The sequence below is a fragment of the Microtus ochrogaster genome, chromosome 4, assembly GCF_000317375.1.
Source record: "Microtus ochrogaster isolate Prairie Vole_2 chromosome 4, MicOch1.0, whole genome shotgun sequence".
NCBI classification, from domain to species: domain Eukaryota; kingdom Metazoa; phylum Chordata; class Mammalia; order Rodentia; family Cricetidae; genus Microtus; species Microtus ochrogaster.
The window spans coordinates 48,220,911-48,246,384 of NC_022011.1; the positions used below are offsets into that span (position 1 = coordinate 48,220,911).

The following is a 25,474-nucleotide window of genomic DNA, read 5'->3' on the forward strand; positions in this document are numbered from 1 at the left end:
ATCGGGCAGCGGCTTGTGGAGCCGTGACATCACCCCCAAAATCGGCCGGAGCCAATCAGCGTCATCACTCCGGGGACACGTGGGTGAGTCCCCTTTTTAAAAAAAAAAACACAACACAACGAAAAAAAAAGAGAGAGAGAAACAAAAAAAAAAAAAGCTAGCCCCAAAGAAAAAGTGACACAAGTTCGATTTTTTTTTTAAAGGAAGTGGGGGGGCGAAGGCGAGCGCTGAGGACAGGTGAGGAGCTGCAGTGGGAGCCGCGGGGCGCTGTCCACGGTGCTGACGGGCCCTGCCGGGGCCGAGCGCTCACGCAGGATCTCCGGGGCCAGGTGGAGCTTCCCGATCCGCAGGCCGCGGCCGCTGTCCGCGGTGCTGAGGCCTCCAGGTGCGCTCTGTTCCGCCTGCCCGTAGCGCGGCCCCGGCCGGCCGCTATCCGCCCTGCTGACCCCTACCCTCGGCTACCTTTTGCCTGGAGCAAGCGTGCGGTTTGGATTTTGCTTTTTAAAAAAGGCGATCTTGATTCAGATTCCAACAGCCTCGTACTTCTTCTGTGCCAAAGGGGCCCTCAGGCCGTTCTTCTACCTTTTGGCTCTCCCCAACTTGGTGCGCCCTCCTCCCATTCCTCCCTGACACTCCCACCACCACCCCCCCTCGGCTCGGCTGCTCGGTGCTGCAGAAGACGCGTTGAACCCTTTTGGATGTAATGCGCAGAGGAGGTTGGCCCAGAGCTCCCGGGCTCCCCCAAGGCTGAACTCCGTCCAAGGTGCCCACAGGCTCCCTGCCCGCCTTCCCCATGCCAGCCCGCAGCTAGGGGCAGGGGCAGCGGCGGCTGGGGTTGGGGGTGGGTGGGGAGCTTTTGGGGAGGACAGGTCGCAGTTTGGCTATGGAAGGCTCCAATGGCTTTGGGATTGACTCCATTCTCTCCCACCGAGCGGGCAGCCCCGCCCTTCCCAAGGGGGACCCCTTGCTTGGGGACTGCCGTTCACCCCTGGAGCTGAGTCCACGCTCGGAGAGCAGCAGCGACTGCTCTTCGCCAGCCTCACCTGGAAGAGACTGTCTGGAGACCAGTACCTCGCGGCCCGGTGCTGCATCTGGCCCAGGTTTGGACTCTCACCTGCAGCCGGGGCAGCTTTCAGCCCCAGCCCAGTCGCGAACCGTCACCTCCTCCTTTCTGATCAGGGACATCCTTGCTGACTGCAAACCTCTCGCGGCCTGTGCACCCTACTCGAGCAGCGGGCAGCCTGCAGCCCCTGAGCCTGGGGGCCGCCTTGCGGCCAAGGCCGGGGAGGACTTTCGCGACAAGCTGGACAAAAGTGTCAGCAGCGCCTCGTCGGACTCTGAGTACAAAGGTAAGAAAACAAGGTGAAAACGGCGGCGGCGGCGCGCGCGGGGGGGGGGGTGTTTCTAAAACGTGACATTTAAAACTTGAGAACACACACTTGGGGACAGGCACACAGTCACCTCCGGGTTCCCCCAGGCCCAGGCTGAGAGTTGGTCTTATCTCTAGACCTGTCAGCCCCAAGGTTGGACCCTGGAGCAACAAAGAGTTCAGAGTGTGTGGCCCGGAGAAACTGAGGGGGACAGTGTGTAAGGGAGAGTAAGCCTGGCCAGATGTACAAAGCAAACTTTCTAAGTTCCTGACTCAACCAGGTCTCAACCAGTTCTCAACCAGGTCTGCAACAGTGCGAAGCTTCTTCAAGGACACTGTTTTGTTGGACTGGAAGCCTGGCAGAAAATTCCTGCCAGAGCCTTCTACAGCAGGAATCTTTTAGCCTTTATTCTGAATTTCCCAGCAAGAGGAGAAAGTGGGCCTCCTCACCCATTGGGGAGTGTAGTCTGAGGCATGAACCTGTAGATGAAGAGATCCGTTTGAAAGAGGAACAGGCAGCCTGGCCAGCTGGCTAGACAGGGTTCTGAGGTCCGGTGGAGGGGAAAGGAGTCCACAATCCATGCAGAAACTCTCTCTGAATGGGGTTTTACTTCAGTAGTGACCACCAGGGTGTCTTTAGGACCTACAGATTCCTGAGTGACAGGCCTGGTCACTCCCATTTCCACTTTGGGAGTCTTTGTGGTGGCTCCCTTCTCATTCTGTCTTAACTAGGGCTCCGAGGTGGTGTTTAAAAAAAAGGGGAAGGACGAGAAGAAAGAAAAAAAAAGAGGAGGGGAGGGAGAAAAGAAAATGTTCTTTAGTTTTGTTTTTTATCTTTGGGCTCCACTCTGACTTTAGCTGTTATTAGGTCCAGAGGTTTGAAATTCTCTCCAGGAAGACTTTAGGTGGCAAAGGGCCTGGGTGTCACAGGGAGCAGGGGATAGAGCTCTCTGCTAGGCAGCAGGAAACTGGGGCCTGGTGGAGACTGTTCCTGGCTTTGTAACTATTAACTCCGCAAACCTCTCCCTTGAACCAATACTCTGCTATAAAGTCAGCTTCGTTGCTGCCTGCATCTCCTGGTATTCATTTGTGCTGAATTTCACAACTATTTAGTTAGGTTCACTTAATTCTTCCTCCCAACCGAGAATTCCTTTGAGGGTTGACCTGAACTCCAGACTGAAACCCCTCAGGGGTCCTAGACCAGGGCTCACTTCTCTCTTCTTGCCCCAGTGGAAATGGTTAGGCCTCCTTCAAGCAGGTCATGGACCCATCATCTCTTGAAAGGCCACAGCTTCAACCACAGTGCTCAGGAAGAGGTCTAGAGGCCTCAGCAGCCCCCACCCCCACCCCTACCTGTTTAGAGCAGCAAAGAGAACTCACCTTGAAGAAAAGATATAATGTGCCACATTTTGTGTGTGTGTGCGTGTGTGTGTGTGTGTGTGTGTGTGTATTCCTTACAATTCGCAACCATCTCTACCTAGCTTCATGGTTAGAGCGAAGAGCAATCGGGTCCAGCCCTGCCTATACGAACAGCTGCCTCCTTTTATGTTTTTGCCCCTAAGCAGGATTTTGAGGAGAGATTCCATTTCGTTTAAGATAATTGGAATATCAATTTTCTTCTCCTGTCCCTGATGATATCTGAGCAGGGAGATGACGAGGGAGCCGAGAGCCGGCTGTCTACGTATCACTTAAACAGCTTCGGAGCACAAGATGCTGCAGAAAGTTCCAGCCACCTCCAGGCACGGGCTGTTGCTTTAGCACTTTAAACATTCTGAAGTGAAAGTGTGTGTGGGGGGGCACACACAGGCAGAGCAAAGCGGTGCCGAGCACCTTCCTCAAACAGGGGTGACTTTTGCAGAGTTAGGAAGCTGGTCTGAGAGACAGACACAGGAACCAGGAATTCGCCGCCGTCAAGCCACAGATTATGCCAAGGACAAAATGAGGTAGGGGTGAGGGACAGGCCAGTCCCATCCCAAGTTTCTGGCGTGAAAGGTTTCTTAAACAGTGTTTACTACAGTTGGAGGAGGGCTTTAGAGGTAAGGCAGGTGGCAACAGGAAACTGGCTGGAGCCCGGGTTCTTGGAGAAACCAAACCAGGGCTTGACGCCACACAGGAAGGGTCTCTAGTCCTTGGGCTCCAGACTGATTGGATGCAGGTCAAAGTCTGAGAAATGGACACCAGGTAGACAGAGTCAGACTGAACTAGGTGAGTCCCAAAGGCTCCGGCAGACCAGAAAGGACTAAAGTCAAATGAAACAACAAACAAACAAACAAACAAACAAAAAACAAGTGGTTGGCCAACCCACCAGAACGAGGGGTTGTTATGAGTTGTCCAAGTAATTTGGGGGTAAAGTGAGATTTCTGCAATATCAAGTTTGAGGTTTGAACAAGTATACGCTCTAGGCTTTTCGGAGAGAAAAGTTATCTTTATCCCTGAGGGTTCCGAAGCCTCGCAGCAGCGGCAGAAGGCTGAAGGCCGTCTGGGGCAGTTATTCCAGGACTCCGGTGCTGGGGAGCTGGGGCTGCTGGCTCCCTCCCTGCCGGGAAGCACGGCCTTTCCGGCTGAAAAACCTCCTCCCCAGTGGCTCAATTAACCGGATTATTGTTTCCTACAGAGAGAAATCACCTCGCATTCAGCTGAACCCTGTCATGGCAAACGCCAGGCACAATGAAACTCCCTATAAAAGAACATAAAGAAAGCAGGCGGTAGGTGGGCGGGAGCCCCAGCTCAAAGGGTCATTTTGGAAGAAGTCGACTATTTCGACTATTCCGTTCCAGTCTCGCCTTAAGGCGATGGGAATGCCAGGCTCTTTCGATTAAATGTGTTTTCTGTTAAGTCAACCCCCAACGAAAGTAGAGGAAAATGAACTAATCCAGCTCTGTCCCGTCCACGGTGGACCTCAGGAGCGGGGAATAGATGTCCATTTGCCTGACCACAGGATCAGGAGGGCTGTCTACAGAATCGTTAGGCCGGTGGGGTGGGAGCCACAGCGGGCACAACGAAGCCCAAGCCCTGACCTCTGTGATACACGCAGCCCTTCGTGCCTAGGGACGATGTCTCCCAGCGCTTGGTGCTCACAGATGCCCGCACCCTGCCTGCCTTCCACCCACACAGTTCGGAGTGGTCTAGGAATCCATCGCTACAGATTCCTGGCCAAACCGGGGTCGGTGAGGCATGAGCACAATTATCTGCTCTTCAGGACGATGGGGTGCTGAGGAGCGAACAGGCTTTTGTTTCTCCATGCGGGTTTTGCTCCCAAAGGCAGAGCCCACCACCCTAACGCTTTCTCGGCCAGTGGCAGACCAGGCCGGTCTACTCTGAGACTGGCGTTCTCTTTCCCAGTGTGTGTGTGTGTGTGTGTGTGTGTGTGTGTGTGTGTGTGTATGACTGGGGGGAGAGGTTGAGTTTCTTCTGGGAGCTGCCAGCGGCTCTGCCCCCGGGCACTTCCTAACACCATTTCCTCCTCACTCACTGTTCACACCCTTCTTCTGAGGGCAGGCAGCCCTGGCACCGACAGAGTCCCTGTGAGTTTAATACTTTGGGACCCCAGAAGTCTGCGGCTTGTCGAGTGGGAAATGGGCGCAAGCACTACCGATCTCTGACTTGACCTCTGTGTCTCCGCAGTGAAGGAGGAGGGCGACCGCGAGATCTCCAGCTCTAGGGACAGTCCCCCTGTGCGCCTGAAAAAGCCACGAAAAGCGCGCACCGCCTTCACCGACCATCAGCTGGCGCAGCTGGAGCGTAGCTTCGAGCGGCAGAAATACCTGAGTGTTCAAGACCGCATGGAGTTGGCTGCCTCGCTCAACCTCACTGATACACAGGTCAAGACCTGGTACCAGAACCGCAGGTGAGGTTTCGCTGCAGGGCGGGGTCTGTAGGGGTCTTTTTCTGGAGCCTTAGGTCTCTCTCATTCCGTCAAAGAAGGGAAACTGAGGCTCTGCGAAAAGACCTTGCCCTAAGTCCCACAATGAGGGGCAGAAAGAACACTAGACTGGCATCCAAGACAGGTGAACCGGCACCGGCACCGTTAATAGAGATTTGAGCCTTGCTCCACCCCAGCCCATGTCCCCAAGGAACCAGACTAAGTCTGGGCTTTGAGGCCTCTGAGTTCTTCTTTAGGGAAGAGTGGCAGCCAAGTCTCCAGAAAGCAGAGAGGTCCTGAGTTCGTTGTAGTAGGGGCCAGTGGAATCCTAGCATTTATAGTCAAGAGGAGCTGGGTGAGAGAGACTGGGAAATTGATATTAGGGCACTGGTCTTGGACCTGCTTCTTAATCTCCTTCTTGGACATCCACAGGACTTAAATACACTGGTAAGACACACGTGCACAGACATGTCAGTCTGCATGGTGACATGCTCTCCCACACACTTAGCAGAGGCAGGAATGACGCTTTCCATAAACAAGCCTCAGAACACACAGCCCCATTAATAATAAATACCGATTACGGCTTCAGGCATCAATAATTAAGGCTCGTTGCAGTAATTACACAATTATGAAGACGAGGAATTATTCAGGGAGGGGAAGGGGGCTAGTGTGACTGAGCCCACCTTCTGGAACCCAGGCAGGCACGCCCAACCTCACCCCAGGTGAGTGCAGAGGTCTCCAGCTCACTTCCTCACTTTCTCTACACCTTCCAACTTGGGCTAGAGGGATTTGGGACTGGTTAGCCCCAGACCTCAAACCTAGGTGGCCCGAGTGTAGGCCAAGTATAGGCCTGAGTGTAGGCAGAGCTGAGAGAGAGAGTGTGCATTCCTCCAGAGAAATTTCTGCTTGGAGTCCCCTGGGCCTCTGGAGCTAACCCCCTGAGCGGGGAGTTGGCTACCCGGTAGTCAGCTCTACCACCCTTTCTGTCGCTCCACTTTCATTAGGCCTTCCCAGGGGAATCATATCCTGAGGGTATCCTGACCTGTAAGTTTGTATATACACTTTGAAGTCAGGCAGTCTGGCTTGGAGCAGGGATCTGCCTGCTACTTGCAGATCATCATGAAAACTGTACCACGCCTCAAGGTTTTAATCTGTAAAATGGGGACAACAGTCACGGAAAGCCAGTGGAAGGGAAAATGATGCACGATTCATTTGACCTGGGCACTCGATTGTTTATTAGCAAATTAGTATGCTCCCTGTTGGACACCCTGCGGCTCTCTGTGCCAATCACTAGGAAGGAGCAAGGGTTGTGGAGTGTGAGTGTCCTAATCCTAACACCTTCCTCTCTGCCTTGATTTCCGTTCCCAGGACTAAATGGAAGCGACAAACGGCTGTGGGGCTGGAGCTGCTGGCGGAGGCAGGCAATTACTCGGCGCTTCAGAGAATGTTCCCGTCGCCTTATTTCTACCCACAGAGCCTCGTTTCCAACCTGGACCCGGGTGCCGCGCTCTACCTGTACCGCGGCCCCAGCGCGCCTCCGCCTGCCCTCCAGAGACCTCTGGTGCCCCGTATCCTCATCCACGGACTCCAGGGCGCCAGCGAGCCGCCCCCGCCGCTGCCCCCGCTGCCCGGCGTCCTCCCGCGCGCCGCGCAGCCTCGGTGAGGCGCCCTCTCGCCCCAATCCGTGCTCCGGGATCCCCAGCTCAGGCTGGGCGCGGGTCCGTACCGTCGCCCCGGGGCAGAGCAGCCCGGCTCCTCACGGTGCCGCAACCCAGTGTCTCCCACGGGGATAACTTCACTGAGGCTACCCCTCCCTCAGCTGCGTCCTCTTTCCTGGCTTCTCCACCCCGGAGCTACTTTCACCTGCCAGATGTACATACGCGCCCCTGCCCACCTCCCACCCAACTCCAAGTCCCTGAGGGCTTCCCTAAGTACCCCTGTCCCCCTAGGCAGCAGGTAAAGGGACGCCGGCGACTGGCTCTCTCCCGTGTCCCAGCCTTGGGTCCACCCTTCTTCCCGCATCTCTGTGAGAAAGGGTGGGAGTGCTGTACGGAGCTTCCCTCCCAACTCCTTTATTTTCCCCGAGTCCCGGGCTGGCGGCAGAGCTGTACAGTGTGCAAAGTGTATATGAAGTTATTTATTCGTGATCCATGAGCCCGTGACAGTGTCCGTGAATCAGTGAGTCTGTGGCCTGTGCCCTCACCGTCCCGGGTGGGGCAGGAAGGGGCCGAGAGTGCTTGCCCATGCATCCGGGCGCCCAGCCCCCCCCCCCAGGTCCAGGGGCAGCCAGGCCTCTTGGGTTCTCTTTTTTAAATGTGGAAATAAACTTCTTACAAATGATCAGGCGCCTGTCCGCGCTACCTTCCGTTGGTTCCCACTCAGGCCCTCTTCCACCCCATCCTTCATAAGAAACTTCAGCATCTTACACTACATTTCCTTCTATTCGCAAAAAGTAAAGTTTTGTCTCCCCCTTGCCCTGTTCCCCGGTTCCTGAGTGCTGTGGTCATGCGCAGGAGACCCCGGCTGGACTTCCAGGGGTCTCCCCGTTTCCACATCGAGGAGAGAGCATGTAGCTCTCGACCTCCCCATCTGATTCGTTCCGCTTCCACATGGGGACCACGGGCGAGGCCAGCGCCTGGCCTCCCTCTGCTGCGTGTCAGGCCACGAAGCACTCACTGAGCCGACTCATCTGGCTCAGACCGGGGCGCCGGCAGCTGGTGACCGGCCTGCGGGCGCGGGGCAGACAGATGGACTCCGAGGATGCTCCCTGTTGCCCCACCCTCCTCGGCCCGGCGCCCTCCGCTCTGGCTACCCGCAGCTCCTAGTCTCTTATGCCTGGTAGGACCCCAAGGGCCTTCCCGAGATTGACACCACGTCGAGCAACCCTTTACTCTCCATCCTCTACTCCCCGCCCTCCCCGCGCGCCCTAACCCTGGGAGAAATAGGGGAGGGGGAGGGGACGGATCGCACCACCCGCCTTCGAGTCAGACTCCAGAGCACGTTCAAAGGGCCAAGGTCACCTCCTGACACCTTCGGTCTCCCAGGACGTGGGCGCAGGTGCTACCCTCCCCCACACCACCTGCAGCACACTGACTTACAAGGCGGAAGAAATGCCCGGGAGTTTGGATGCTTGCAAGCAAAGGACCCTCCCAGCATTTCTGGTCCAACTGTTGGGGAAAGAACCTGGCAATGGAGGGAGGGGCGTATCCAGAAAGCCCCCCCCCCCCAACCACAACTAGTTCGGCTACTGTTTCCTCCCCACCCCCCAGCATCCTCACACCCAAGCTTTTCTTTTAAGGGATGGTGGGGGTATTATTCTAATTTTGCAAAATGCACAGCAGCTAATTAAGTCAAGGAGCTCCTCGGCTTTCAAGTTCTTTTGCATGTGAATGCGGGTTAGTAAATCCCTCGATCTGGCTGTGGTGGGGTGTGAGGGGGGACTGTCCCCAACTCAGGGTTAATGAAGTGGGAAAGAAGTCTCTCATAGCCTCCTGCAAACAAAACCCCCCAAGCAACAAACCCTGCCCAAATCCTACACGGATTGACTTAAACCCAGGGGATAAGTGCTTTAAATTAATCTCATTGAATAAGAATGAGACCAAACAAAACTCTTTAAAATCATATTAAAAATCTATCAAAGGACAACTTGCGCTGGTGTGCTTTTCATTTTGTGAGAGTGGAGGAGGCAGGCTAGAGCAGCCACCCTCACATTTACACAGTGCAGTGTAAACCGCAGACACATTCTGACTATGTAATTGTCCTTGTACCGCAGAGGCGATTTCATATCTTACATTAATGAAGAACAAGGCTTCCCTACAAGTTTATAATTACAATATTTTAAATTGTCCTGCACGTCCCATCTGTAATAATTCCACAACCTCTGCAGTGAGGTGGGCTTGCGTTTCCCATCCATTTAGAAGGCTAAATTGGTTTCTCTGTTCCTAACCCAGGGGCTGGGTGCCCTCATTTAAAACAGAAAAAAAGAATGACCATGAGAGACCCCCCCAGTGGACCAATCTAAATCTGGACTCCTAAGGGCGGGGACAACCAAGTTAGCCCTCAGCTACGTGGCTTCTGGAAACTGGGTGGTTTTTTGTTGCTGTTTTGTTTTATTGGGGGCACTACCCTGACAACTTGGCTTTATTTTTCTATGGTCCAGCAGAGCGAGAAAGTTTGAGGTCCTGGAGGCAAACTGGAAAAGCCTATTGTTAATCACTCTCAATCAGGGAAACTTGTCACTGGAAAGGCCTGAAGTTTTCATCTCTGGGAGTGGCTTCTGCTGGCTGTGGGAAGTGCTGGACCCAGCCACTCACAGCTTAGAATCACTTGTACCCCAAGGCACACCCCCCTCTTCTTTTATGTACCAGGCAGGAGGGAAATCAAAGCAGCCCTCTGCTATCAGAACTGTCCTCAGCTGGGCTCTGTTTGGCCCCGCTTCTGTGGGAGTGGAGGACACTCGTGATGTCCCACTGCAGACAGCTGCTCCAGGGCTCCCTGCCCTCCAGTGGTGGCTCTTCACAAGATGGACAGCAGCTGGGCTGCAAATGGGGAAGGCTTTGGATCCCAAAACAAGCACTCTCCAGCACAGCACTCCATTTGCTGTCTGAATCTCCTGAGACTTTAATATGGTAACCAGGCTGATGTGAGAAAAATGCCAAGCCTGGGACCTTAGAAAAAGGTATGATTAAAAATACACACAAAATCAGACTATGTACACTGGAATCAGGCTGACATTGTGTACAACTGGTACCTGGGATGTACATCCTATAAAGATCCATAAGAGATTCATTTTAAGGTTGTTTAAATTTAGAGAACATTAACCCTGAATCTGCCGAGTCTATTTCCTGATGACTGCGTACTGTTACCTAAGCAGCATGTCCACCACCATCTCTGACAAGACAGCCTTGCTAGTTAGAAAACCGCAAGTGTAAATTTCAACTTTGGGATGAGTCACTGTAACTTCAGTAAGGAGCCTGTTGCCGGGAGGCAGTCACAGGTTTTTGCGTAGCCATCCCTGATTACAGGCACTAATCCTGTTTTCACACAGCTGGTTGACTCTTCATAGTCTGATCCCTCATTTCCCAGCGAAGCAAGTGAGCCATTATAAACCCAAAGAAAGGTGGCCGATTTGTCCAGTCAGCTCCACACCTGCTGCAGTTTCAGAGGACCTTACAAATGTCACCAGCAGGCCCTGAGTCTGTGACTGCCAGTCTTGGCAAGGCTGCAGTGTGGGTGTTAACTGATCTTCCCCACAACAGCCTCCACCCTGCCAGTCTCAGGAGAGGGGCAAAGTGTACAACACTTGCCCTAGGCTTCAGAGGGTCTAGCAGGGCTGGGAGCACAGAAACCCTGAGGAAAGCAGCCCCAGAATGGTGTCCGAACAGAGCACAATGTGCCTTAACCCTTTCTCTCGTGAGTCCTCTGTAATGTCCAAATCTTACATTTATTGGGAAATCAATACACTCCAGGGGTCCTTTCAAAGCTTCCAGAAACACAATGGCATGTGGGGGTTCTGGGTCTAGGTCACAACACAAAGACCTCAGACCCTGAAGAGAAGACAGGCTCCGGTGGGAAAAGGCAAGCTCGGGTGCTGGTGCCTTTTGACTTCAAAGGCAAATAATAAAAAGGCAACAGTAAGTCAATTAGCCCAGAGACAGCGAGTCTTCTGCGGACATGAAAGAGGAAGCAACGCACATGGGGCTATATCGTATTTACAGAAGAAAGCGGTGCCGCTGCCAACACATTTGGTTTTTGATCCAAAGCAAAAAGTTCTCTCGGCCCTTCTTGACAGAGCATGTGGACACTAAGAAAATAGCTATTTAACAAATACTTTATCCTTTTGAACAAGTTCAATTCCAGTTTTTAACATTCCATCTTACAGCACTCATGCAGTACACTTGTGGCAGCTTCATCTGACAAGCTCGCCAGGAGCCATACTCTTCCAGGCTGATACACACGATGCTTTGCTGTCCCTGTGCAGTCTCACAAAGGGCTGAGCAAAGGCAGGTGACTCTCTAGTACTGGTCCCTGCCTGCTGGTTTCCATTAGGGCTCCTCCTCCAACAGGGGAAGGTCTGTGTTCAGGAAAAGGTACAGGAAGCATCACTGATAAGAACAGGACATCAATCTAAAGCCACAGGGTCTGTCAATCTACCCTGACCTGGTCCTGTAGGGAGATGAAAAACAACTAAAAGAAGTTTGCTGGCTGGTGATGAGTCTTCTGCATGCAGGAGCGGCTTCATTCTCTCCCCGGCCCAGGCTTGCGGGGTGCCACCTGAAAGCCCCGCTGTTTGCCTTGCTTTCCACCCTTTGTGCCACCGGCCTCCAGTCCACTCGAGTATTCTGAGTGCAGGACTTCAGCAAGCACAAGGCGGTGCTTTTTCTGGCTCTTCCTCCGAGGGTCAGGCCTGAGGAAAAGTAACGGCAGAGAGCAAGACTTTAGTGTCTTTCTTCCCCATTTGGAGAGAGGCTGACAGCAGCTGGCTATGAGACCAGGAGGCTGACATTTTTGTATTAGCAGAAAAGCAATCTCTTCAGTAGCACTTGTTTTGATATTCTATGCACCAGAAGATTAGATACGGTGCTGACAGATTTTCATAACGGTGGCAAAATATCATGGCATTTTTAAAAGTGAGGCTTTGTTCTGTGTTGTTTTCATGGGATGGGGGGGGGAAATGTACACATTCTCACACTCTGATGGCAAATGAGGTGCATGAGACAGCAGTTTGCCCATGGATGGGAACGCCCACAGTGCAATACAGTTAGCTGCAAAGCTTCCATGCGCAGGGCCTCAGGGATGAACCCTTGAGGTCTAGCGGACTGTAGGCACAGTGCCCTGCTAGGCAGGTCTCGAAGGCAGGGTGTCTATGCAGACTCCCCAGCACTCACTAGAGAGCAGAAAACACCCTGATCCTGCAAATCCCAAGCCCAAGTGAAGAAGGGCATTCCTTGTCTTGACCCACCACTCCATCAGAAGAAACTTGTAAAATTCAACCATACACTGATGAGTGAGAATGGAATCCTAAGAATAAAACTCAGAAGCAATGACCAATAAGTTCATACTGGCTTTTTCTTTAGCACCCCGCATGACCAACCCAGGAACTCAATGTAAGGAGCTCAAGAAAAGCCACTGGCTGCTCTCTACTTGACAGCATGTTGTGTGGTTAGTCAGAGACTAGACACAATAAACAAAGTCCTTTAAAATCCAAGAATTAGACACAGCCATACTGTGCTATCAGCCCTAGTAGGAAGGTTGAAGATCCCACCACAATGAAGGTAAAGACATTTATAATCCCAACCAGAGCACAGAGCTGTAGTGATAAGATCCAGCTTCTCTCTCTCTCTCTCTCTCTCTCTCTCTCTCTCTCTCTCTCTCTCTCTCATGTATGCTGGTGTTTTGCCTGCATATACTCTATGTGAGGGCGTTGGATTCCCTAGAACTAGAATTAGATAGCTGTGAGCTGCCATGTGGGTGCTGGGAACTAAACCAGCTGCCAACGCTCTTAAACTGCTGAGCCATCTCTCCAGCAACACTCCCCCCCCCCCCCCGAAGATTTGTTCTTGCGAGAGGAAGAGTCAACCTTGCCAGAGAAAAAGATTTGAGGGAAGGGCATGTTAGCAATGATATTTAGGGCTGGAAGTTTATTTAGTTAAGTGTGTTGGGGCAGGGCTCGAGAGCACTAGTATCACACAGGGAAACAGTCCCTGCATTCGTGTTATCCAGCACCACGGGCTGGAGGGGGAGAACTTGTTAAGGCCATGTAGCTGGCAGACATAGGTATGAAGCCCCAGCTTTCTGTAGACTGAAAACTGCTGCCAGGTCTGCTTGGGGGTAGAAGCAGTACTGTTGACCCTGGACTTCTCTTCCATGTCTGCGCACGTAGATAGGCTGTGGTGGTTGGACACTGACTTGCTCCACAGCAAAGGCTGCACTTCCTGTACTAGTAGTTTATTTTTAGTCAGGTTACATGACAGACAGAGCAAAAGGTTCTGACAGGAAGGGATGCCTTTTCTTCCCTCTTGTTTGAAGTAGGTGCTCACAATGCGTATAATTTTAAATGTAACAACTTGAGTTTCAAGATATGAAAAATTTCAGTCAAAATAGTCTCCCCAGCAGAAGTACTTGCTCCTGCCGTCACTGTAGACAACAGTAACCAGAGTCTCATCTGGTGTCTGATATAGGAACTACCTACAGAGCGAGTGCAGCCTGTGGGAAGCAGCTCAGAATATCATCATACCCATGCCTTCAGCTGCCCAATGCAGACACCTCCATAGACAACACACCCCACAGGGGACCTTTGTAGTGAGAACACAGGTCTGTTCACAGGTAGAGAGCTGGGTGGGGCAGTAGGGGTAAGCTCTGAGGCCACTGCTAGACTTACTCTAGAAAGCGTGCCTCAGGGTTGGGGTGGCTCAGTGGCAGTGTATGCTTGATGGCAGAGGTTACCCTGTTCACCTTCATATATCCTTGTCACACTATACTCCCCAGCCACTTCCTGCAAACCCGGCAGCCCACTCATGCAGCAAACAAGCAGGGACCTCCACATTCTGACCCAGGCTACTCATAGGTAGCCTCACTGCTGTCACAAAAGCCATGCCAACAAGATGCCCTTCTCTCACAGCCAGCTCCCAATTTCCTCCTCTCTTCTTAGGTCCATAGCAGAGATGGTATGGTACAGATGGGAAGGTGGACCCCTCTAAACCCATGCATGCAACCGGCATTCATGCCTTCTGACAGGCTGCCATTCTCCCAGAATCCTGCCAACTTTCTAGTCCTCCAAATACCTGGACCCTCTGACTCGGGCTTCCTGAGCATCCACTATAGAAATCTTGTGGTTACCAAGCAACAGATCAGTTTATCTAACTGCAGGGAACTCCCTCACAGTGAAGGCTGAAGACCCTATTCTCCAGGCTGGATTACTCAGCAGGCCAGGCAGATGCCACTTACTGCTAGTAAGGCAGTCAACCTAACTAGTAATCACCCCACTGCCACCAAGATCCCTGGAGGACTGCAACCTCAAAAGGCAGTTTCCTACACAAAAAGCAATTTAACCCAGGGCTTTGCTTACAGGATTCTTTTGCAGGACAGGATTTACTATTTTCACTCACTCACTCACTCACTTGTTCTTTTTTTTTTTTGAGAAACAGGGTTTCTTTGTGTAAGAGCTCTGGTTGTCCTGAAAATCACTCTATAGGGCTGGAGAGATGGCTCAGTGGTTAAGAGCACTGACTGTTCTTCCAGAGGTCCTGAGTTCAATTCCCAGCAACCACATGGTGGCTCACAACCATCTGTAATGAGATCTGGTGTTGCCTTCTGGCCTGCAGGCATACATGCAAACAGAACACTGTATACATAATAAATAAATATTTTTTAAAAATCACTCTATAGACCAGAGTGGCCTTGAACTTATAGAGAGAGACCCACCTACTTCTGCCTTGTGAGTGCTGGGATTAAAGACATGTACCACCATGCCTGACTCACGACAAGATGTTTTAAATCTATTACTATTTTGTTGTTATTATTCTTTTTAAAAAAGATTTATTTATTCATTATGTATACAGTGTTCTGCAGGCCAGAAGAGGACACCAGATCTTACTACAGATAGTTGTGAGCCACCATGGAGTTGCTGGGAATTGAACTCAGGACCTCTGGAACAGTAGGCAGTACTCTTAACCGCTGGGCCATCTTTCCAGTCCCTCGTTGTTATTATTTTTATCATTGTTTGTTTTTTTAATAGCTTTAGGGCCATGGAGTCTTTTAAGAACTCCACCTTGGTTTTATGTTGCCTGAAGGCGTGAATGCAACTATTTCTTCCCAAGAGTCACCCATAAACTCAATAGTAAAGCCAAGCTCATCTTGGACTGAGTTTTTGAGTAACTTCTTGTTTCTACTCCCTAGTTTTTAAAATGGGAATCTTTTCATTTGTTACAGGAAACAAACTGTAATTTGTCCTATGTTCAAACCTCAAAGTATTTGATTTTCTTTCTTTCTTTCTTTCTTTTTTCATAAATATTTATTTTGTATACAATATTCTGTCTGTGTATATGACTGCAGGCCAGAAGAGGGCACCAGACCCCATTACAGATGGTTGTGAGCCACCATGTGGTTGCTGGGAATTGAACTCAGGACCTTTGGAAGAGCAGGCAATGCTCTTAACCTCTGAGCTATCTGTCCAGCCCGCTTTTTTTTTTAAAAAATATTTTTATGGTTTATTTAACTTTATTTTATGTGCATTGGTGTGAAGGTGTCAGATCCCCTGGAACTAGATCTTCAGACAGTTGTGAGCTGCCATGTGGGGGCTGGGAATTGAACCCGGGTCCTCTGGAAGAACAGTCAGTGCTCTTAACCACTGAGCCATCTCTCCAGTCCATTTGATTTTCTACTTATGAAAACTTCACTGCTTTCTGGTCTTAGATAGTTTCTCAAGCCTTCTTCTACTGCACTGTAATTAAGATAGTTCAAAGGACCAATTCTTTTTTTCCAACAGCTTTCTAATCTGAAAGATTCTAAGTGTAAGTATACAATTGAGAAGGAAGTGGCAGTATATCATCAAGGGTTCTGTTGGCTTTCAGATGACAGAAAGAGAAGGGAGCAACTTTCCTTAGTACAGCATGAAATGCAGGTGAAGCAGCAGCCAGTGTGGGGTGACCCCCTTGCCTCCTGAAGGGGAGCACACCAACTAACATCCAGCCTGATAGGAAGGAAAGGTGACACATCTGGGCCCAGCTTCGGACTGTTTGGGCAGAGATGTTTGTTGGCCGACAAGATAGCCACTCAAGTTGATGTGGGAAGGCCCAGCCCACTGCGGTTGGTGTCACCCAGGCAGGTGGCCCTGGGTGGTATGAGAAAGCAGGCTGAGCAAGCCATGAGAAGCAAGTCAGCAAGCAGCACCCCTTCGTAGTTTCTGCTTCACTTCCTGACCCTAGATTCCTGTCTTAAGCTCCTGTTCCGACAGCCATTAGAGATGGACTACAAGCTGTGAGCTTTTGGTCACAGCGTTTATCACAGAAACAGAAATCTAACTAAGGCAAATGAACATTTGACATCCATCAAAAAATAAGGTCACTGAGGAATGGAACAGAACTTGGAGTCCTTGGTTAGGGCAGACAATGTTAGGAGTGTCAATTGGGGGAAACTGGCAAATGTCTGCTGACCCTAGGACTCATGCACCGTGTGGGAAAGGAGAGAGGTCCTACTTGGTGACTCTGAAGTAAGAGCTCTGAGCTTACTGAGCCCAGGTGGCCACGCAGAGGAGTGGGTAGCAGAGCAGAACCTGCTGGCAGTGATTGAATCCCAGCTCTGGCACTCATCTAGCTGACACCCTGAAGTCAGCCCCAATCCAGAAAGGGCCTGAGCATGAAGAACAAGCAGCAGGAGCATGGGGGAGTATTGGTGTTATTTCAATTCTTCGCAAAAATATTATGGATTATTGTTAAGATGGAGAAGTAGTAGACAGACATGGAAAACAAGCATATATAAAATTGCTATGGTGAGATTCTGGGAATACCAAGATTAAGCAGTTTAGTGCAGAATCTTGGGCCCAAATCCAGGGCTCAGCTCTCTGGGCTTCTCCTGTTAACACTTCTGTCTGTGACCTGGGTGATACCCCGAGTCTACTTATCACATTTAGAGAGAGATGATAGCATACCCACAATTCTTTTTTTTTGGGTTTTTTTGTTTGTTTGTTTGTTTTTCAAGACAAGGTTTCTCTGTAGCTTTGGAGCCTGTCCTGGAACTAGCTCTCATAGACCAGGCTGGTCTTGACTCACAGAGATCCACCTGCCTCTGCCTCCTGAGTGCTGGGATTAAAGGCGTGTGCCACCACCGCCTGCCCTCCACAATTCTTTACTGGACCAAATGGATGGGTTCAGAAGGCGATCATCAAGTAGGACAGTTATGAAACCCTGATTCTGAATGGGGAAAGGAACTCTTACGTGGGCAATCATCTGACCTGGACTTAGAAGGCCTAGGATGGATCCCAGCTCCACCATGCTGACAGCAATGCAGCTTCAAGCAGCCTTATTTGCTTGAAAAGAGGATGACAGCAGATCACTTGGGGCAGAGGGCCAGTGCCTGGCTGTTAGGGAACATTATTTTAGGTGTGTGACTTTTGTTTATGTTTCATTTGTTTAACTCTGTGAAGCTGTGTTACTGTGTCTGTCTAAAACACCTGAAAGAGCCAACCAACCAATAGTGAGGCAGGAGCAAGGACAAAAGGGCTAGCAGGCAGAGAATATAAATAGAAGAACACTGGGAGGAAGATATCAGGGGTGAGTTGCCCAGTTACATACAGCAAGCCATGGAAAAAGTAAAAAAAAAAAAAAAAAAAAGGCATACAGAAATAGAAAAAGATAAAAGTCTAGAGGTAAAAGGCAGTTGGATAATTCAAGTTAAGAAAAGCTGGCAAGAAACAAGCCAAGCTAAAGCCAGGCATTCATAACTAAGAATAAGCCTCTGTGTATGATTCTGTGTATGATTTACTTGAGAGCTGGGTGGTGGGCCCCAAAAGCCAAAAGTGTAAAAGGTCACATAATAGTGGACATTGAGTCAGTTCCTACACTTACCATGAACTATACCACCAGAAGTGCTCACTGGGCACTTGTGCTAGGCAGTCTCTGCTTATGTGCGAATGGCTATCATGAACCAGACGAATAATTGTTGACTATTATAAGGGGTCACTATCTGATACCTGGCCTCATGTGGACCAGGGACTGGCTGATTGGTGACACCAACACCTCATGTTTCTGTATGCAAATGGTACATACACAGCATTGAAGTCTCACAGAGATCCACTAGGGGATATCCTGGTCTATTTTCTGGAACTCTAACAATGTGCTGGGGCCACTATGGAGTGAGCATCCCTGAAAGTGGCAAGCCACTGAGACACAGGGCTTATTGAAGTACAAGCCATCAATCAGAAGAATGTTCAAAGAGAGGAAGGCCAGGCCAGGGTGGAATCAGGAAGTGGGATGGGGAAAAGAAAGCCTTTCCTGGCCACTTTGCACCGCACTAGAGACCAAGCATTCACAATACTGCCACATTAGGTAACAAACTTTTGCCTTCCCACTTTATAGACGCTGTCACCAAGTGCTAGTATCGAGGCTACTCAGGAAGGGCAAACTCCAGAACGAGGCCTTTTCTATGGCACCATCCTTCCTCTGCACCCAGAGAAACTGACACCACATCAGAGCCAGAACTTAACCACAAGTATCTCTTTACAAGCCTGCTGTCATAAAGCAGAGCCGTAAAGCCCACCCTAGGGTTCAATGCTTAGAGGGCATGAAACTCTGCTCTTCAATATATAGCCTTGTCTCCTGCTCTAAGTCCATTCTTTGGTTACACAAAGAGTGATCTCCTCACATAAAGCAAAAATCCCCTTGGGCTAGAAAGATGGCTTTCTGGGTAAAGGTGCTTGCTGTGCGAGCCTGCTGACCTAAATCTGACCACTGTCCTGAACCCATATACAGTGGAGATGCCTTCTGACCTTCACATACATACCACAGCTCACTTTCTCTTTCTCTCTCACACACAGAGAAAAAAAGCATAGTCCCCATTACAGGGTCACGTACTTGTTACAAGAACGAAACAATTGGCACTCCAGCAGAACATGTAAGGATACAGAGGGGAGTAGCTTAGCCTGGGCTCTAGGTTCTCATTTGGTCACTGATGATTCTGCCACAGTCAGTGTCTGGTGGGGTCTCCATAGGATAATGTACAGAGAGAATTAGCTTGGTAGAGAACATGAGTTCTCAAGAGAGATGACCCCACTGCTGTCAAACAATTCACATGCTGAGTGTGGCATACCGGTGATCTGGAAGGCTGCATCTCAATGCCCCTCCTCCCTTCAGTTTTTTGAAAGAGGGCATCTCTGCATAGCCCTGGCTGTCCCTGAATTCCGAAAGACCCTCTAGCCTCTACTAGGATTAAAACCACGTTCTACTGCACCCAGCAGCAACCCTCTTCTTGGTATTCAACAAGTTAATCTTATTTTTTGGACTGGGCCAGAATAAAGGTGACATTTGAAAAAGACTTGGAATCATTTCATACAGGTCAAAACCAGAGGTGGAAAGCTGGAGCACTCCCCTTCCTACTGCAGAGGTGGCTCAGCAGGAGTAGGGTGGGCTTGGAGATATCAGCTCTCACAGAAAGGTTTTTAGGGTGAAGAAAACTAAACTGTGGGAGGCAAGAGAAAGCTGGGGGCTACCACATTCTTTCTTGACTTTCCAGGTGACAGGAGCTAGGCAGGCTAGAGCAGGCAGTTTAATGAGAACTACTCTCCCATAGCATGCTGCCTCGTCTGGTGTGGCCAGTCAGGTGGACCAGCTACAGCTTCTAATTCCAGTGCTTGGATGACTCTAGCAGCAAACAGCACCATCTCCAACATCCTCCCAGGAGAGGCTGACTGGGCTCCTGTTCTTTGTTATCAGCCCTGACTGTGTGACAGAAAGCGTACCCTATTGCTCCTGCTGTCTGCAAGTGACTCAGGTGTGGAGGAAGCTCAAGGTCACTGTGAATTCCCTCTAATCGCCTCATTAGCCTGGTGGGGATGAGGGTCAGTTTGTTCCATGAGGAGGCAAGCAAGAAGCTGGTAATTGCACGATGATAGTTAGAAAAAAATAGTGGTAGAAACAAAAGGGCAGGTGTAAAGGTTGTATATGCAGAGCCGTCATTACCCCAGAGTCCAGGGAAGCAGGGTATACAGTACCAGGGCTACAGAGAGGAGGGCCCCCATGGCCAGTACATTTGGATGGGCCCGTGAACATTCTGTGAGCTTCTGACAGGGAGGCTCAGTGCCCTGTGCAGTTAGTGTCTAGAATAACCTAGTCATTCATTCAATTGCCTTTTTTTTTTTTAATGTGCATTAGTGTTTTGCCTTGGGTTTCAGGTGACCTGGAACTGGAGTTACAGATAGTTGTGAGCTGCCATGTGGGCACTGTACTGGGAACTGAACTTGGGTGCTCTGGAAGAGCAGTCAGTGCTCTTTCTTTTTTTCTAAAAGACATTTATTTTTACATATGAGTGCTCTATCTGCATATATGCCTTCATTACAGAAGAGGGCAGCAGATCCCATTATAGATGGCTGGGAGTCACCATGTGGTTGCTGGGAACTGAACTCAGGATCCCTGAGAGAATAGCCATACTCTTAACTGCTGAGCCATCTTTCCAGCCCCTCAGTCATCTTCTTGATGACCTCAGGACAAGGGCTCTAGAGCACCCAGCCTGCACCTCCAAGTTTACTGCTTAGCCAAAGGCCCTTTGCATAGCTCTTCTGCTCCTACTTTTGTGGCAAAGACACTAGAAGCGCCTGCCTCTCATACTGTTAAGGACATCCTTCCTAGTCCCCAAATCAGGTCTGCAGTCACCTCTATGACTGAACTGTGGTCTTTGGGGAAGGACCTGGGCACCTGATTTTTCACAGTGCTCCTCAGCCGACTTTAAGAGTAAATTGTTTTCCCATCCACGTCCTTCTGTTTCCACAGCTCTTGCTGGTGGTCTTATTTCCTCTGGTCTTCAAGTGAGACGGCGTTCTGGCCTTGGATGAGTGGAAAGAAGACAGCGATGGCATCCTGCTCTCTTGCACATCCTCACTTGGGAAGCCAGGGAGACAAAGGGAAGCTGGTCCAGGCTGATCTTCCTGGAGACTCTGCAGTGCAGAGGTAGTCCAGCACCACTCCTCTCCAAACAGAGGCTGCTACTTGACACACAGAGCTAGGAAAATGGCTCCTCCAGGTAGGATTGATCATCTTCACAGTTCACTAATAACTGAGCTCACCTCCCTTCATAGAACAATTTCTTTTCCCTCAGAAGTCCAAAATGATTCAACTCATTAAATTCAAAGTATTTTTTAGTACCTATCATGTTCCATGAGTGTGTTGGGCATACAGGAACATGGACCTGATGGGGTTTCTGCTGAGGCACTTTCAGGAGACATTAGCCACACATCCCACACATAGATATGACTGCATCATTGTGTCAGGACAGGGTATTTGTCTGCTCCGGCTGGTCTGAGAGGAGAGGGAGATAGCCCAGCCCAAGACCAGGTCTTGAGGGTGACAACAGGATGTCAATTGAGGCTGAGAGGCCACCAAGGCCCACTAGGGAAGAAGGTGCTAAGCAACAGGATGTCACCAAAGGCTTTAAGCCAGGGCTGGGTTGGTTAAAGTGTATTGATTGAGTGAGCTGCCTGCACAGCAGTGGTACAGGGGTCATTGTAAGAGACCACCCAGGAGCTCAGAAGTCAGCAGCCAAGAGCTGAGCTTCATGATCACAGGGTTTTGGAAGTCAAGGGAAGAGATGGAGTCAAGGAGGCCCAGGGAACCAAGGTTGTGTGCTGCAGGATGGACCAGGAGAACACCAACTCAGGAGCAGTAGACACACATGGAGAAAGCCTTGTGCTTCCAAGTGTGGCTATGCCCAGCCTCTCATCTCACATTTGGCCAATCTGTTTGTTGCAGAATAACTGGCTCAAAGAAATTGAGAAAAATTTCACAATGGGCAGGACTCCAGGTTTTCCTTCAGCTAATTAAGTGATATTAGGAAGGTTGTAAATGCCACGTAAAACTTGGCAGCAAGCTGCTCCTAATGATGAGGATATTGCTTCCCAGGGTGATGCAGCTGCAGCTTCTTACTGCTCATCTTCAGGGGACCTGATTCTGCTTTCAAGGTTGTTCCAGAGTGCTAGAAGGTTGCAGCTACTTCCATACATACTCTGGTCCTCAGCCCCAGGAATACTCTGATACTGGAGGCCAGCAGCAGGGCTAGATAGTCACGGGGCCATCGCAATAATGGCTAAATGCTTCTTTTTTACACAGGTATTGAAGCAATGTTTAATACTCAGCATCTGGTTTGTCCCCACCTTGATACCATGAAACTCAAGTGCTTGCCTTCAAGAGGCAAATGAACTGAGGAGAGAGGCCATTGCTTGCCCAAAGGCACACAGGCATGAAAGTGACTCAAGTAACCTGCATGTGATACTGACAGACTTAAGAAGTACCAGGAGGGCAAGGGAGACAGCTAATGGGGAACAACAGAACCAACATCTCAATGCTTGCACAGTGGTACAGGGTGAGCACTTACTGGCTGTTTACAATGACACAGCACACAGTGAGGGCTGTTAACATGAACAGTACCCCATGCCAGAGCTTCCGAGGTCTCCAGCATGAGCTCCAGCGAATCAGCATTTGTGTTGACTCAGGTAGGGGCATGTCTCTCTACAAGGAATGCCTACCATGTGTGATCTCCATAAGGATGTTTACCTATGTTGAGACATGACTTACACGACTTTAGAAGTATGGAGGTTAAGGAACTGCTTGTCTGCGCTGGCCAGCCCTCAATAAGCTCTTCTCCCTGACTAAGCACAGTCACATCTAGGAAAGGCTAAAAAGGTTTTAGAATGCTTGCCTTGTTTGATACAATGGGAACTACTAGGTAATACTACTAGGATAAATTGAGAAAAATGATACAGATAAAATAAAATCATTTAAGAACAGCTAAAAGCTGAGACTGCCATTCCTCCATTAATTTTAAAGATGAGTTGGGACAGAGCAGGGACAGAGCTGTCGCTGGTGAGCACACTAGAGGTGACGGCAGGAGCTGGGCCAACTGTCTTGGGAAGGTGGTGCTAGGTGCATGGAATAGTTCACACACGGCGGGTGACTGAGGAACTGCACATTCACACTTCCACACCGTCAGCGACACCAGCTCTGTTACTTTGGAACCACTTCCCACCAAGTGAGAAGGAATTGTGGCCCTAACAAAGCATGTTCCTGGACTTACCTCACTCACGTGTGCCTAGACACCCTAGCCAACAGTCCAACTGTCCTTGCACAGCAGAAAGGCCCTGGTCCCATGTCTCCAGAGAAGATGGCAATTTTAGAGGACTATGTTACCACTTTTGCTTCCTGGGAACTGTTGTTTTTGTGATGAATATTGCTAAGGGGCCATTCAATATTTTAGCAACAGCACCTGTGTACATGTACATGTAGATGTTTGGGGTGGGGACTGTTTTGACAGGTTTGTGTGTAGTCAGGAAAGGTTTTGTGACTATGGCTGTATTCCCATGTCGAGATGTTTACTGCTCCCTTTGAGAACCTGGGGAAGAACGGAGAAGACTGAACATTGAGAGCACATTGGAGACGGCACTTATTTTCTTGTTCTGTAAAGTGGATGTGTAAAGAGAAAGAGGTCGTGTACATGAAAGACAAAATCCCTTTGCCATTGCATGGGAATGCCCAGCAACTTAGTCTCCTGACCTGCCTTGCCCTTGATTCATATTTGACCAGCACCCAGTTTCTTGTTTGAGGATGATAGTAGGATCACAGCCGGCTGGACTTTGCTAGCAGACATCATAGTTTGTGCATAGCATGTAATTATTCTTTCTGGCAGTAAACACCAGAAACTGGGAAGCAGAGCAACTGAGGACTTAGTGCCACCATTGCACTCATCTGCACGTGACAGAAGGAACCCGTTCTCTTTCTTGACAGGCAGATTTCAGAGAAGACTTCAGCTCAGAACAATAATCAAGGCCACAGCAGGCCCAATTCTTTACACCTTGTGGGGTTTAATGGACTTTTCTTTCCAGTCCTTAAAAAGCAGCAAATGGCATTTGCTTGAGTCCTGACGGAGATTTGTGGACAATCTGTCAGGTTCTCTCTGCCACTCACCCTGGCCACAATTATATGGTTCATGTGCAGATTAGCTGCACAGTCATTCCTCTTCCAGGACTGACAACACTTCCCCAATACAGAAAGGTACCTACTGTCTCTTTGGTGCCCGTCTGTGTTAGAAAGTCAGGGGCGGGGTGCATGGTGAGAAAAGCCTTCAAAAGAAGGGCACAACAACAGAAAAGGGCTGCTACAGAGTGGTGACATGGTAAGAACAGAGAGCGGCATAGGCACTCAGAGTAATCCTATGACACACTGCTGTCACTCACTGCCTGGCTCCCTGCTACGCCAGGCAGACATCAAAGGCAGCCCCATACCATCTTACATGCTCTTTAGCAGCTAATCAGCCCATTCTTCCCTGAATAAAGCCCTGTTCAATCCGCTGCTCACAGGGGTATAGTGGTGCCCATCTGCTAGCTAGGGTCAGCTGAGACATGAGGTGGCAGTCGCTCTCTCCCTAGTGGCTTCTCAAGGTAAGGTCAATGCTGCCACCAAGTCATTTGCTTCCCAGGACCCATGAGACGGGCTGGAAGTGAAGTCTGAGTCCCTCAACTCTAAGACCACTATCCTACACTGGACAGCCCCTCTTCCCTCTGAAGTCAGGTGCTGACCAAGCTAGTGAGGGAAGGAGTGCTTCCTGGTGAAAGGGGCAGGACAGACTGCGTGGCAAGAGCAGCAAAGCATGAGGCTGCCTAACCTCAAGTGAGAGAGGGAACATGGTAGCATTTGCAACTAAAACTAAAAGTACACCAAAACCTGGGCAAAGGAGGAGAAGTTTCTGTCCTCCAGCCTTACTTCTTCAGTCTTTTTCCTATACAGGTCACCCAACCCTGAGATGTGCCCTATCTCAAGGCCCCTCACAGAGCACTCTCGGGGGTCTCCAGTGCTCTGGCTATGGTGTGAGGCTAGGCCTGCTGCTGAAAGAACACCATTCCTTAAGGAGAGAAAGGATACAATACAGACACTCTGAGAGCAATCATTAATGCAGCTCAGCACTGTAAAGGTTAGACTCAGGGACAAGCGTAGTCCCTGACTCCAGAGACAAAAGGACAACTGACCTCAAAGGTCAGTTCTGTCATCCTAGCATTTCTTTTACAAGGATCCTTTAGACAAAGAAATCTTGCACCCAGATATGTGTTGCTTTTGGGAAAAAAGTAAGCATCTGGTTTTTGCATCTGTTAAGATTCAGCACCTGAGGTACATCAGCAACAGTACAGGTAGGGCACAGGCGGCTCTTCTAAGTCCCCAGTCCCAACCCACTCCATTGCTCACAAGGACAGAGACTGCTACGAGAGTTAATGATATGAAACACACCAGAAGCCTCCCAAGTTACTCTACTGGGACATGAAGACAACTCAACAGACCCACCTTTCTGCTCAGTAACCCCACTACACTTGTGTCCAACTGAATTTTTTTTTGCAGAATTAGGGATGATTTTTCCCCTTGCTCCAAGTGCTTCTGTATTTTGAGACAAGCAGACACTAGTGGTAATCTCTCTCTCTCTCTCTCTCTCTCTCTCTCTCTCTCTCTCTCTCTCTCTCTCTCTCACACACACACACACACACACACACACACACACAC

At 50.0% G+C, this 25,474-nt stretch overlaps 2 protein-coding genes across 2 annotated transcripts in view; one reads left to right on the plus strand and one right to left on the minus strand.

Annotated features, from left to right (window-relative positions):
- The first annotated feature begins 877 nt into the window (after window positions 1-877).
- On the plus strand, window positions 878-7,115 carry Barhl1 (BarH like homeobox 1). The gene is made up of 3 exons (XM_026778818.1): window positions 878-1,349; window positions 4,994-5,216; window positions 6,600-7,115. Exons 1-3 carry the CDS (start codon window positions 884-886, stop codon window positions 6,892-6,894), a joined length of 984 nt encoding a protein of 327 aa, XP_026634619.1. The 5' UTR covers window positions 878-883; the 3' UTR covers window positions 6,895-7,115.
- Window positions 7,116-9,835: 2,720 nt separating this feature from the next.
- Ddx31 (DEAD-box helicase 31) overlaps window positions 9,836-25,474 on the minus strand; it is a 71,654-nt gene continuing 56,015 nt past the window's right edge. Inside the window, exon 20 of the mRNA XM_013355143.2 lies at window positions 9,836-11,637. Coding sequence (XP_013210597.1) covers window positions 11,469-11,637 — 169 coding nt within the window. The 3' untranslated portion in view covers window positions 9,836-11,468. The remainder of the gene's footprint in view (window positions 11,638-25,474) is intronic.

Coding starts and splice junctions, on each gene's coding strand:
- Barhl1 (XM_026778818.1), top strand. CDS start 884: ATGGAAGGCTCCAATGGCTTTGGGATTGACTCCATTCTCTCCCACCGA. Junction 1,350..4,993: donor GTCGGACTCTGAGTACAAAG/GTAAGAAAACAA, acceptor GTGTCTCCGCAG/TGAAGGAGGAGGGCGACCGC. Junction 5,217..6,599: donor ACCTGGTACCAGAACCGCAG/GTGAGGTTTCGC, acceptor TTCCGTTCCCAG/GACTAAATGGAAGCGACAAA.